The 14,047-nt window shown below is 37.5% G+C and overlaps 1 protein-coding gene across 1 annotated transcript in view; it reads right to left on the bottom strand.

Moving 5' to 3' along the window:
• PREX2 (phosphatidylinositol-3,4,5-trisphosphate dependent Rac exchange factor 2) overlaps positions 1-14,047 on the bottom strand; it is a 278,303-nt gene that overhangs the window by 172,032 nt on the left and 92,224 nt on the right. Inside the window, exons 7-8 of the mRNA XM_046642000.1 lie at positions 8,244-8,377; positions 2,428-2,531 (exon numbers count right to left, since the gene is read on the bottom strand). Coding sequence (XP_046497956.1) covers positions 2,428-2,531; positions 8,244-8,377 — 238 coding nt within the window. The remainder of the gene's footprint in view (positions 1-2,427; positions 2,532-8,243; positions 8,378-14,047) is intronic.

Genomic DNA, 14,047 nt, shown 5'->3' with positions numbered 1-14,047 from the left:
AAGTATAATGAATGTCTTCATCATATTTCAATGAAAGGTGAGCCTTGGAAGTTCAGGCCATGAGGTGCCATCAGACAACTAATTTACAACAGTTAAATAACTGGATGTCCTGTAATGTCCTGTCTCCCCAACTAATTCATACCCACCAGGGTCTCAGGCCTTGTTTCCACAATGCCCCTCTCCCCCAGGTACCAAAGCCCTGAAGGCTGGAATCTTACCAGCACTAACAGAACTTTTTCACAGGATTGAAGCTGAGGGCCATTTGCATAAAAGCTTCATCACCCCTCACAGGCTCTCACTCTCCTGCATCTGAACAGATACGCTGAGGACAGCATTTTATGCCCATGCCTCCAAAGACCCTGGGCTCTTATATTTCTTTATCCAGTGCCCCAGTTTCCCAAAAGCACAGCAACCATTATCAAAATTCACTTAGACTCCCAGGGCAGATGGTACAAACAGTGACAATCACATCATCTGGGAGATGGGAAAGGAAGCAAGACATAGGAGCTCTGTGCCCACAGAAAAGCATAAAAAGGGAAGAAAACAAAGGAAGTGCTGAAGGAACAGGGGAGAGGAGGTTCCACTGGAGGAAGACAGGGCTAGTAAAGGACTGAGTGGAGGTCCAAGTCTGCGTTCCCCATCTCACTTCCTCCCAGCTTTCTACTTCATGTCAGCTTTCAGATGTTCTCTTGAGCATTCAGGTTACTGAAGCAAGACAGCTGTTCACGTTTTAGACAGATAACATTTCTAAATATCACTAAACAGTCTCCTCAGAAAAGCATTAAAATGAATTACTGCCATCTTATAAAAAATAATGTGCATAGCCTTCTATGGAAAGATAGCCAACTAGGTCCCACACGTTAGCATGAGAGCATTTGCAACTGCATTATAGTCCGCAGTACAGAAAGGGATTTCTACCTGTGCCAGCTGTCTGGCAGCTGCACACCTCCGTCCCACTGTTACTCAGTGAGGACCCCCTCCATAGGATGACTTGGCTCCCAACGTGAATGCCCCATCTCAGGCACCACCTGAGTTCCGCTCATTGCACATCTCTTCCCCTTACCTGCAGCAATCACGGTCAATATCTGAACACCAGACAATTTGTTAGGATGCTAACAATGGGACAGAGAAACAGTACACAGGGGAGCATTTGAAAATCTGTGCCCTTGACAGATGATAAACATTCGTCTCTCCTCTGGGACCCAGACAAGGCAATGAAGGAATGTGGGAGGGCGGAGCTCACCTGTGCCCCAATTCCACGTTTAAACGGAATATTATAAAGACATTTCTTAACATGGGAATAAAGTCATTTAGCAACAATTAATATATTTTATTTCATCTTGTCTCTTAGAAGCATTATCTCTGAAATTCTAATGAAAATCATTGGGAAAAGATGTGATTCCATTTACTAAACATTCATATTACAGACAACTTTTCCTTCCAAGTAGAAAATAATAATTTATTTTAACTTCATTTTACTTAATGTTTGTGACTGTGATTTCATGCACTTCTTTATCCCTACTTTCAAATCTACAGAACAAAAATTTACTACCTCTGAGTATAAAGTACTTAAAATGAGCACTTAAAATTACACAAACCACCTCCATCCACAACTTTTCTCTAGAAGCAAACTGACAACCTGTTTATAAAATTCAGTGCTCTCACCACCACGGCTGGGTTCACTTCCCGGTCAGGGACCCACACCACCTGTCAGTTGTCATACTGCGGCAGCTGCATGTTGCTGTGACGCAGAAAGCTATGACTCCGATATTTCAAATAGCAGCAGGATCACCCCTGGTGGACAGGTTTCAGTGAGCTTTCAGACTAAGACAGACTAGGAGAAAGGACCTGGTCACTCACTTCTGAAAAACTTGGCCATGAAAACCCTATGAATAGCAGTGGAGAATTGTCTGATACAGCTCTGGAAGACGAGAGGATGGCGCAAAAAGCACGGGCAGGGTTCAGCTCTGCTGTCCTCAGGGAGCCAGGAGTTGGAATCGACTCCACAGGACTAACAACAAAGCTAAGACAAATCTAGAGTTTGCTATATTCTACAGTGAATATATTATAGAAATAAAATATCACATATATACTTACAAAACATAGCATAACCTAAAGAAGGTCAATTCACTCATTAAATATTTTCTGCACTCATACTTTCTTTACTAGGAACTGTGAGTGTCCTATGACACTCCTACTCAGCTATTTCTTTGTATCTCTGTGTTTAATGCTAGTGTGTTTCAGCCAAATATAATTTTCCACTTTTACAACATCTCCCTTACTTTCCCAAATCTCACCTTTCTCTTCCTTTGTTAGGTAGAGTACTGCTATACTCTAATGCGCTGCAGATGAATTATTCAAGTGAGAAGTCTGTCTCAGGAGGGAGTTTACTATGGGCATTCCATTTTATATCTCCTAATCACTTACCCGTGCCATCATCTACATTCTCCACTTCCATCACCTCTGTATTGATCCGGCCACGAAATAGGTACCGATGTCCATCCGTAGATGCTTTGCTGTTCTTCAATCGTCTTACAATGAAATGAAATCACAAAAGCCTTGTTACTAAACTTAATGCAAAACAGTGCTGAAGCAATATAATTTAAGTGATTCTTTGAAAAAAAAGATCAACTCAATCAATGATATCAAATGTTGGGCTCTTGGGGTTTTTTACTTGTGTCCTGCCATTCATAACAGCACTGGTTGCTCTATGAGATGTGACTTAGGTACTAGCTTTTTAAATAAACTGAAGCTTTGGGCTGAGGGTGGTATACAGGCAGGAGGGTGAGTATGTGCTTTTGCTCAATATAGGACATCAAAGGTGCCAAAATAAACTCTGACAGACACTAAAACCTGGCTATTGTAAAACTTCATTTGATTTTTTTTCACCTTCATTCCTCATTTTTCAGTAACTAGTTGGTAATTCCCACTTTTCCAAGCCCTAGTAAAATTCAGTTAGTATTTATGATCACTCTGCAAAGAAATTGACCGTGCTGGAGGTTCTTAAGCTGAGCATTATCCAGCTGAATATATTTTTCCTATATTGTTTTTATAATATAACTATATACTTGTTGAATAAGCCTCTTAATACATTTATAATCCTTCATAAAGGTCTTATTTATTTTTAAAACAATCCAAAACATTTCAAAACTTTGTGTGTAGTACGTCTAGTGTTGGCTTTTAATCTTAAAAAGTGGCTGTCACAAAGTAAAGAGCTCAGGTCTACAGATGAACATTTGTAATAATGAGTCAGGTAGTTATGGATGTTTGTACTTAAATCACTGACCACTCAGGTGGGATTGTTTTAAAATCTGGGTTTTTTAATTAAATTAAAGAGGAAAGAGTCTAAGAAACGATTCAGGAGGACTGAAGAATACATAGTCAAACTCAAGAGACGTCCATTGACCTGAACTGTTCAATTGGACTCATTGACAAAAGTCTGACTAACGCTGTAACATGCTGAAATAATTATTACTTTATTGTGTTATTCAGACACACGTAGCAGAAGTTAGGATGTGAATGTGCACTGACTTTTCTTCTCTCTCCTTTACAGTTAGATACCTGCCGTGGAGCAGAAGGGGCGGTGCAGGGAGGGGTCTCAAGGTGCTATCACACTCCCTGACTTCCTTCCTCGCAAAAGAGTGCATCTTCCTGGCTTATATGTCCTAAACCCTCAGCAAAACCCCACAGTCCCTCATCACTACTAAAGAAAACTAACTAAAGTGATTAATCTAAGGGTCTCTCAGTCCCAATATTCACCACCCTGCACTCCCAATGTTCATTTTGAAAGTGATCTCTAAATGCCCTTCATTAAAAAGCCTAAATAAATGCTACAAATTAGGGATTCAGGTCAGGAAGCTATGCAAGTTGGCATTTCAGAGGCCAAAGAGAGAGAAGAAGGCAGAGCAGACTAATATGCAGGTAACCGCATATTCTCTCAGGTGGGAAACAGTACCATGGAGTCTTATAAAAAAGAATTTCTTAAAAGTTGATACGTTAAACTTAAAACCAATCATATTTTTAAAAGCTTAATATCCTTGATAACAGTTTTAGTCACCAGCAAATTATCATGGCATCAATCCATTTATCTCTCTTTGGGTCCTATTTTCCAAAGTATTAATTTTCTTTGTGGTCCTGCTGTGAACTCTGGGGCTTTTTATATTCCTCTTGACCTGCAGATTTTAACATTCAATATGAAATGCCAGTAACTGTCTGTTAAATTATTGTAACACTTAGCTCAAATAGAGAAATCTTTGGTCCCTTCAGAATGGCTCTATTGAAGTATAAAGATTGAAAAGCCTATGGTTTGAAAATCATTTTGCTCTAAATTGTAATGTTGAGTATTTGCATATCTTGATTCTAGGATTTCCCTCCTGATGTGTTTTAATGGTCACCAGGATACAAGTAGAGAAGTGTTCACAATACAGGAAAACTGGAAACAAACCTAAAGTCCATTGATAGGAGAACGAATAAGTTATTAATTAAATTGTGATAGATTCAACCAATGGAAGATTATGCAACAGTTAAAATGAAAAAATTATTGCTACACACAGGGATATATAGTTTAGAAACTATATTGTATTCAAAATATAAGCTGCAGAAGACTGAAGACACTATGATACTATCATAAGGCTCATAAGCAAGCCAAACTAAGTAATATCATGTTATATGTATCAAAATCTACACAATACATTCATTTTTTAAATACTAGTTTCTCCTAAGATTAATGGCATTAGAAATATCCGAAGCTGGGATGCCTAATTAGCACCCTGCTCTTTAAAGAATGTTACTCTAGAATCAAAATGAATTTCATCAAGACTCTTGTTCTTGTAATTACAACATTATGGAAGTTTGGAAAAGGTTCTATTTGCTCATACTTTTGGAAGGATCTTTAGAGCTTAGATAGTACATGGTAAAGGAGATGAGGTATTCTAAAATAAAGGGAACAGATGGTATGTTCAGACCATTCCAATTCAGGAGGGAATGGACACGCAGATTTATTTAGTGATTTCTATTTCTAATCACTATATATTTGGTCCACGTTATACATTATGGATATTTGCTAAACCAGAAGACTTAAATTTTATAAAACTTTTCCTGTTCTTTAACTTATTTAACAATTACAGCCATGAGACCATAAATTATATCATCATTTGTACACTATTAATTATGCAAATGTTTTGGACTTAAGGGCAGGCATATATTTAAGGATGAGGTCAACTGCAATCAAAAAAGATCTCATTCTCAAATGACTGTCTTTAATAATGGCACCTAGATGGATGTGTTAATCAACTCGATGGAAGGAAACCTTTCACAATGTATACGTCTATCAAATCATCATGTTGGACCCTTTAAACATCTTACAATTTTATTTGCCAATTATACTTCAATGAAGCCAGGGAAAATATAATTGCACTTAAACAATTTGAATTATATTACAATTTTTAATGAGCTCATACAAGTAAAATTAACAGCTTCTTCTGCATCTTCTTAAATCCTACTTCTGTTAATTTCAATCTTGCTACCAAACGCAAAGACTTCATAAGGGCACACTAAAAGAAATAAACAGGCTCATTTTCACATGTGGTAAAAAGGAATTTTTTTAAAAAACTCCTTAAGTTAGACATGACAATTTAATTATCTTTTGGCTCTAATCCTAACCTGTTCTCTTTCATCAAGGTATGTGGCACAGTGCTATGTTTTCTCAGTTCATGCCACTGCATTTCTAAATTACTATCTCTTATTAGGGAATCCTAACATTACAATCCACAAGGAAGGACTGCCCACTTTTTGCTAACTTGCTCTGAGCATCTTGTTAACTGACTTAGGGAATCCCATTTCAAGAGATGAAGAATGATGTTCCTTTAATCCTTCCTTGTCAGTATAGTCAGTTTTGAGTTTCTCATTCTTACTCTGCCAGAAAGTGTTTGGCTATAGTTTCCTAATTTCTGAATCTAGAATAAAAAAATCACTCAAAACCTGCACTCTCAACCACCTGCTTTACCTTTAAATTTAAGGACACCTCCAGTACCATGTCACTGAAACTGACATGTCCCAGACACAGTTAGGAAGAAGCACATAAAAGTTCAGGAAATTTCCCAATTAAACGCACCCTATTATTCTGCTTAATCAACCTGCAAAAATGCTTTCCCAAGAGTTCAAGAAAACGTCCTATAAAATAAGTACATTCTTAAGAAAAAGTTATATCCATGCTTTAAAATAAGTAACATTATAACAATAACATTAGTATATAAAATTATTTAAACCAATGATGGCTAAGCTATACCAGGGACTTGCTTGGGTTTCATTCATTCATTCATATATTCACTTATATGACAAATATTTCTTGAGTGTCTATTACATGGCAGGTCTGCTCCAGTCTTCAGGGAACAGCGGTGAATAAGCAGCAAGACCTCTGTTCTCATGGACCTTACTGTCTAATCTAGTAAAGGTGGCAGGAAATTAATAAATAAATAATGAAGAAAATATCAGTAAGCACTTTCCAGATATTGATAGAAAATGGCTGGCAGGCAACACCAGATGGAGGGGTCAGGGAAGATATTTCTGAGGAAGTGAAATTTAAGTGAGATCTAAAAGGCGTGGAGAAACAAGCTACAAAAAACTCAGAGAGACAAGCACACTGGGGAAGAGAAACAGCTAGTGCAATGGCCTTAAGAAGGAGGACACACATGGCATAATCAAGGAACAGGAGAAAAAGAAGGCAGTGCTCGGAGAATATGAAGTGCTTGGAGGGTGCAGGGCACGGAGAAGTGGGACATGATGAAGTCAGAGAAGTAGGGAGGGGCTGGATCAAACAGAATTTTGTAAACCAGGATAAGAAGTTTGGATTTTATTCTAGGAAGCCAACAATAGCTTTAAGTAAGGTGGTAACATGATCTTATTTGCGTCACAAAAGATGCTCTGGTTTCTATGCAGAACAAAAAATTGTGGAGCAGTAAATGAGGACGTGGTGGGACCAGGAGGAGACAACTATTGTCACCCGCTGGCGAGACACTGGTAGGCTGGACTAGGGTAGAGAGAGAGATGTAAAAAGAGTACAGAATCAACAAAATTTTCTAGAGGATTGAATGTGGGAGGTTGAAGGAAACAGAGGAACCAAAACTAACTCTGAGGTTTTGGAAACAAGGAAACCAATGGATGGGAAACTAGGAGAGGAGCAGTGTCAGGAGCGGAAATCAAGAATTCTATTTCTTCCATGTTATGCTTTAGAATCCTTACAGCCATCACAACTGAGATAAATGAATCTATAATAATGGATGCAACTGATTTAGATACGAGACATGAATTATGGGACTGAACAAAATCACCATAGCAGAGCCCACGAATATGAAGAGGAAAGAGGGGTCCAAAGCAGAGCCCCACAGCAGCCCAATATTCAGCCAAGAAAGACCGATTTACAAAAGTAAAGAGAAGAAAGTGTTTTGAGAAGGGAAAAGTGTTCAACTAAGTTAAATGCTGCTGAGAAAACACATAAAACCTTAATGAGCAGAAAAATGAGCATTTGATTAGGAAACACAGAGGTCAGTGGTGACTTTGACATGAGCACCTTAATGCAGCAGAGTGGGATGCTTAAAATTGAGATTTCATTTACAACGTTTTATTACTTAGCGTTGACAAGTAAAGATATGAACATAGGACAGTGGCTCAGGTATAATGAAGGAGAGGAGCATCGCAGGTGAGGAGGCTGTGGCTTTCTGATCCTAAATACTGGACAGATTATCCATATGAGTTATGAACACACAAGAAAGGTGACAAGAAAGTGGAAGGAAGAAAGTGATACAAAAGCTAAAGCCATCACTGAATTCGTGTGTGGCAGGGAGGTATTAAGCGCTCTGTAAAAGGAACAGGAAAAGCTCATGGATAGGAAGGACTACTGGCATGAATTCCACATGTGCTTCGAATGCTTGAAGGAAGAGGAGGGAATGGTTGGGAAGCAGCTTTAGGAAACAGGGAAGACACATCCACCTCTCCTACAGGGTCTGAGGAATGTGAGGTAGGAACAAAAAACCATCTCTCCTCCAGTTGATGGGGAGGTTGTGTCATCAGATGATAGTGACGTCTCAGTTAGGGTTTATAAGAAGGTCAAGAGAAACATCAGAGAATAGGCTGAGAGTAGGTCGGAGTTTACTGATGAGATTGTGAGTTCCCAGGAGCACAGAGTAAAGGTTGACCCTGTGAGATGGAGAAACAATTTCTGAAGGATTACCTGTTTATCATCTTACCTGTGTTTTCTTTTGCAATACACCAAAAGATTATCGAAAAGAAAAAAAACCCGTTCTTGAATATTTCCAGAAGAAATTTTCAATAAGACTCCACACATTAGCATTTCAGTGCAGGTGTCAGTAATGTTGGACCCCTAAGTCAGAAAAAATGGAGACAATAATGTCTGATTACTTAATAGAAACTTCGGTGTGTAATTCTTTTTCTCCTTAAAAGTATATTTGTTCTTATTTTAAGATGCAATATATGCAGAGATAAAAGTCCAAACAGTACAAATATTTATACACTGAATGCAGGTCTCCCTCCCTTCCAGTCTCTTCTGGGTCAGTTTCAGCAGATACAACTACTGTTATGAGGTTCTGTGTCTCCTTTTAGCTATTTTATATATGTATGCATACATAAGCATATATGATACATGGTACCTACGTTCTTTAAAAATGAGACTATTTCAAACTTATTCATAACATTAATGGTCCCAATATTCCTTTCCTCCTCCTCTCTGTTGCTGGGATAGGAAAAGAGCTCCAAGGACAGATGGCAAAGCATATAAAGTTGTCTAAATTTTGAGCAAGTCTCAATTTATATATCCACCCCCAGGATGGAGAGGATGGGAAAAAAAGAAATAAAAGGAAAAAATCTATTTAAAGAGAGCAATTTTGCATAGAGTCTTTCACTGTAGTTATTAAAAGTTGGTACAGGCACACTCATTCATTAAATAAGCCTCTACTGAGTGCCCACTAAGGTTACATGATTAGTGATAAAACTGATTCTTAACACAAGTGCTAACCATTGGAAGTTGAGAGGAGCCACAAGACAGAGGGAGCCTGGGCCCCTGAATCATCAACAGAGGAAAGTTGCCCCCTGAGCAGAACACATGCTTTGGACTGTTGTGCAAGGTGACCATAAACGTCTATTTTGAGCCATTATAAACTTTCTAGTGTATTTGTTTCTACACCTAAACCATCATATCTAATGCACTGAGTTGGACAAAAAAAAATAGGAAGCTTTCAGTAGAGATCTGCTAAGTGTGCTCTGCAAGAATACTTCAGTTTTAAATATGTCTAGTCTTTAAATATCGGGTAAATTTCTGATTCTTTTTAAACTTAATACTTTAATTTTTATTTTTGATATTTAAAACTCAGAATATTAATTTTAAAGTTCATATTTCCACAATAATAACTGATAATCTTCTGCTCAATTATAAAAGTTTAAATTAAAATGACAACTCTTATAACTATAATAAGAGACTTCCCAAAAGGGAAGTTAATTAAGATAGTATCATTGTGTTAATTTGAGTATCTATATTACAAACACATTTTAAATTTTAGATATTTCCCTCTCTTCTTTCCTTTCATCATAAGAGTAGATACATAAAGGGAGATCTGTCAAACATTTACACAATTTCACATACTTTGTCATGCAAAAACTACCACATATGACTATATATCCTAATTCCAGTGGCAATGATTTCTTATTTATACTGAATACCATCCCTACTTTAGAAAAATGTTAAAATACAATAGTATTAAAAATGTAAAAAAGAAAACGGCATTGATTCTTGCACAAGGGACCTACACAACATAGGAAAAGCGGTTTGACTAGTAGCAATTTCACGAAAGGTACAAAATACTTCACCTTTGGCTATTTCTTACAGTAGTGCATAAAAGCCAAGGCAGGAAGATAATCTCCTTTATTATGAAAGGTGCTAATTTGCATATTAACTAGTTTTCTAAATAAGTTTCCAAAATTAAATATGTAGGTATTTGTAGATGCATTCCTATACGACAGAAATCCTAACAATACATTTCCTGAGCTGTCTGTGATTATTATCTTTATTAGTAAATATAAGAAGAATTTAATGTAAACTTTAGCTAACTATAATGGTTAGAGGCCATTTATTCCCTCCTTTTACACAGTCTCACGTGAGATTTCGTCCGAGCTCTGATGAACTCATGTGGACTAACATGTAAAATAGAAAGTACATATATTACTCTCAGTGATAAAAATAACTGACGACACACTGAATGCTCCCATGAATACGGCCGACACAATCTCCCTCTGTAAGCTTACCTACTTGAAAAGCCATATGATAATCAGAAAGACTCTTGGTGAGCTGGATTTAAGGGGAGTTTGCAAGCCACGGGCTAAGAGAATCTGTCTACCACTGGACAAGACTATCCAAAGTCTACCATCTGTCTGCGTGTCTCTCTCTCACTCTCTCTTTTCTCCGCTTCCAGTACTAACACATCAAACTTCTGACTGGCTCCTTTGATTCTTAGCTATGTTTATGACTTCAAACCACTAAGGAAAAGGGAGACTAGTGCTTACTGTATACAGTCAGAGTGAGAATTAATAAGACAATATTGTCCCAGCACAATGCCTAACAGAGAAACGACTCCGTAAAGGCTAGTACAATTATTATGACTAGCTTTGAAGGTGGTCTGATTCTGTGAGGTTACTTTATTTTCTTCTGATGTCTGCTGTAGTTCACTCTACGTTGATTTTGTGGTCTGCCCTGACAAAAAAGGCCTTCCAGCCTGTTCTTGAATACTTTCAGTAAAGGTAGGTTCATTCCCTCATAAAATAGTTCATTTCTTTATTCAGCCACTCAAATTATTAGAAAGATTTTCCCTACTGTAGAGACAAATCTACCCCCCTTTTTACTCTCTGACTCTATTTTTGCATCCTAGGAGTGGGGGGACACCCTCTTCATCATGATAGGCCCACCAACATCTGAACACTGCTAACACGTTTCCCGTCTGCCTTCCAGGCAATGTAATCCCATTGCCTTTTGACCATTTGTCTTGATTTCAGAAACCTGGGGGGTTGTGGTAGCTCTTCTCTGCGTCTTCTCCTGTTTGTAGGGTCTCCCTTAATATGTAACACTTCCAGAAGTGAAAAGAACTACTCAGAAGTGAGCTGACATGAAGAATATAGTGATACAATTATTTCTCCAGTCCCGTACAATACATATATATTAATTTACCATAAGATTATATTAGCATATTTATGGCAACCCCATCCTACCATTGATTCAAAGTGCCCATAGTCAACAAAGCACCTAGGTCTTTTTCCTCTAAACTATATTCGAATAGTTTGACTTTTTGGTTCATTTAATCCAGACTAATTTCATAGCAAACTCTCAAACTTCTCATTAATATACAGATATGCTATGTTTAAAGTATTACCGTAAGTTCCCTCAGCTGCTAGCTCCTGATCAAAAATCAGAATAAGACTACTTGACCTCTTTGAGGTCAACACTTCTTTTCCTAAGCAACCCAAGGCATCTGCTTAACTATCTATTAATGAAATTTTATGGGGTAATGACATTAAGCCTGTAGAATTCAGGGTTATGATTCCAAGTATAGTTCATAATATACACATAACATCACTCATATTACATTATACTAAATCCTACTGAGACTTTTCTATGTTTTTAACATTTAACAGCAGGCTTCAAGAATTAGTACAGTATCACCTCTACTATCTTCTACCACGTTAATCTACTATTAGCATATGAAATACCTTTACTGAATAATTAAATAACTCCTAGGGAATTGTTTATGTACTTAAAGGAATCTGTGTCAAATCACATAGATTTGTCCAAAAATCCCATTCTAAAAGGATAGCTTATAGCATTTCTCTTTATACCACGTTTATCTTTTAGTAAAGAATATCCACTGTGCCTTTGATTTACCATGATTTACTCTCTGCATTAGTTCCATGACAATGGCAGCTGAAAATCATCAAGAATTTTTAATCGGAGATATGTACAATATTATAACTATTGAAGAAAATTTGGCCCAATGTAGATACAATTTTCTGTGTAATCATAATATGCCCCTCACTTCAAATCCATCCCACCTACAAGTAGAAACTTAATAAATGTCTGTTTTTAATAACGTGGTGGCACATTTTCCCCTCACTTAAATGATAAAATCTACCTTTCTCTGTAATAAAAAAAAAATTTTTTTTAAATCATGGCTTAATCTTTGAAACACATTAAGTTTATCATACTTTGAAAATTATGTGCAATTTTTTTTCATTTACCTAGAAATGCCGGGAGAGTTTCTAGGGTTAGGGATAAAGAAGCCAAGCTATAAAATTCACAAAAGAAATTGAAATAAGGCTACAAACACCAGATTGCTAGGTAAGTGTCAGGAGCACTAAAGTCTGTCAAATTGAGACTGTCAGCCGAGTGAACTGGAAAATCAAAAATGTGGAAGTAACACAACAAGCCAGGCAGATCATCAGAAGAGAGCAAAATCTCTAGGACAATGGTTCTCAGATTTCAGAGTTTGGAAGGCACACCTGAAGAGCTTGTTAAAACTCCAGGTTCCCTGGCATGCCCCTCAGAGAATGAAACTGAGAAAATCTGGGGTAGGTTGCAGACCATCCCAGCAGATCTTGATGCACGTGGTATTCCATCAACACTTTAAGCAACAGTGCTTTGGAGGCTTAAGTTCCCCAGTTCAGGTGCTCCAGTGCGCAGGACAGCGACCCTGCTAACACGGAGACAAAGGGGAGCACAGGTCTCTGCCTGAGGAAGAGTCCCAGCTGCTTCCCAGCGCCCAGGGCACAAGACGTCACGTGATCACAGTTACACCCATGGTGTATTTCATCATCACTCAATATTCATTTACATCTGCATAATGTTGCTATTCCTGGTTAGTATTTTATCTTCATTTTGCAAATTGATACAGATTTTTAAATCTAGATACCTATCCTTTGGCAAATACATATTTAGTCATGGAACAATCATGTATAATAAACACTTTGCTCCAGATGAATACTAAAGTCAGGTTTTTAACATTTCTACAACATGCCAGGCAATGTGTTAAACATTTCCGCCTGGTATAAATCTCAAGCAAGCTGACCTCTCTGTTCCTTAAGTTTTAGAAAGAAAAAAAAAAAGATGTCGACTTAATTAAATCAGCTTTGTAGACTGTTTCCTGGGTCACCATGTAGGTGTCAGAGGCAGTAGATTACTGGACTGTGAAAAAACTGTGACCTTGAAAAAATACTGCCCATGAAAATAAGCTACTTTAACGGGGTAGTGACATATCATAGAATCATAAATCAACGTTCAAGAGGTAAGGTGGGAAAGATTTACTTTTAAAAAATAAGAGGGCTTTGTGAAAATCATTAATTTTGAGCTGCCCTAAAGCCATTACATATGATGTAATATGTATATGCACATATTTAATGCAGATATTTCTAAACAATGTTTTTACCCATACGATTCAGAGTCCTTCTGTCTTTCAGCAATTCCTTAAAAAATAACCAAAATAATGTACTTTTATCATCTAGATTATTTATCTTTTTTAACGCGTATTTCCTTTTAGTGAGCTACATTTATCATGTAAAATCAGAGACTGTTTGCTTGCAATGAATTACATATATAGAATTAAACAGAGCAAAAACCCAGCTAGAAAGTACATGGATAGTTCAAATCCTGACTGCTTTTATTAGATCAAGGAAGGAAGGCTGACTGATAGCTCAAGGTAAGAGTAATCATAGATAAATAACTGCGACTAGTGGTGGGAGACATCCTCATCCGGGTCCCTCTCATTCCTAAAGCTTCTCTTTCTACCCCGACCTGTGGGAACCTATCTTATTCCTCCTCCATCACCACCACCCCAGCAGCGCAAAGGTGAAAATACACTGAGGGAAGTCCATCCGTATACGTCCATTAGACAAAAGAACCAGACCCTGCACTAGAGAAATACCTTTATAAAGACGAGGAATTGAAAAACCTCACATGGTGCATTTGTGAACCATAAACCAGAACAGAATGCTAAAGAGG

Source organism: Equus quagga, chromosome 16, assembly GCF_021613505.1.
Source record: "Equus quagga isolate Etosha38 chromosome 16, UCLA_HA_Equagga_1.0, whole genome shotgun sequence".
Classification (NCBI taxonomy): Eukaryota; Metazoa; Chordata; class Mammalia; order Perissodactyla; family Equidae; genus Equus; species Equus quagga.
Note: the sequence above shows the minus strand (reverse complement) of the source record. Positions and strands in the feature narration are given on the sequence as shown.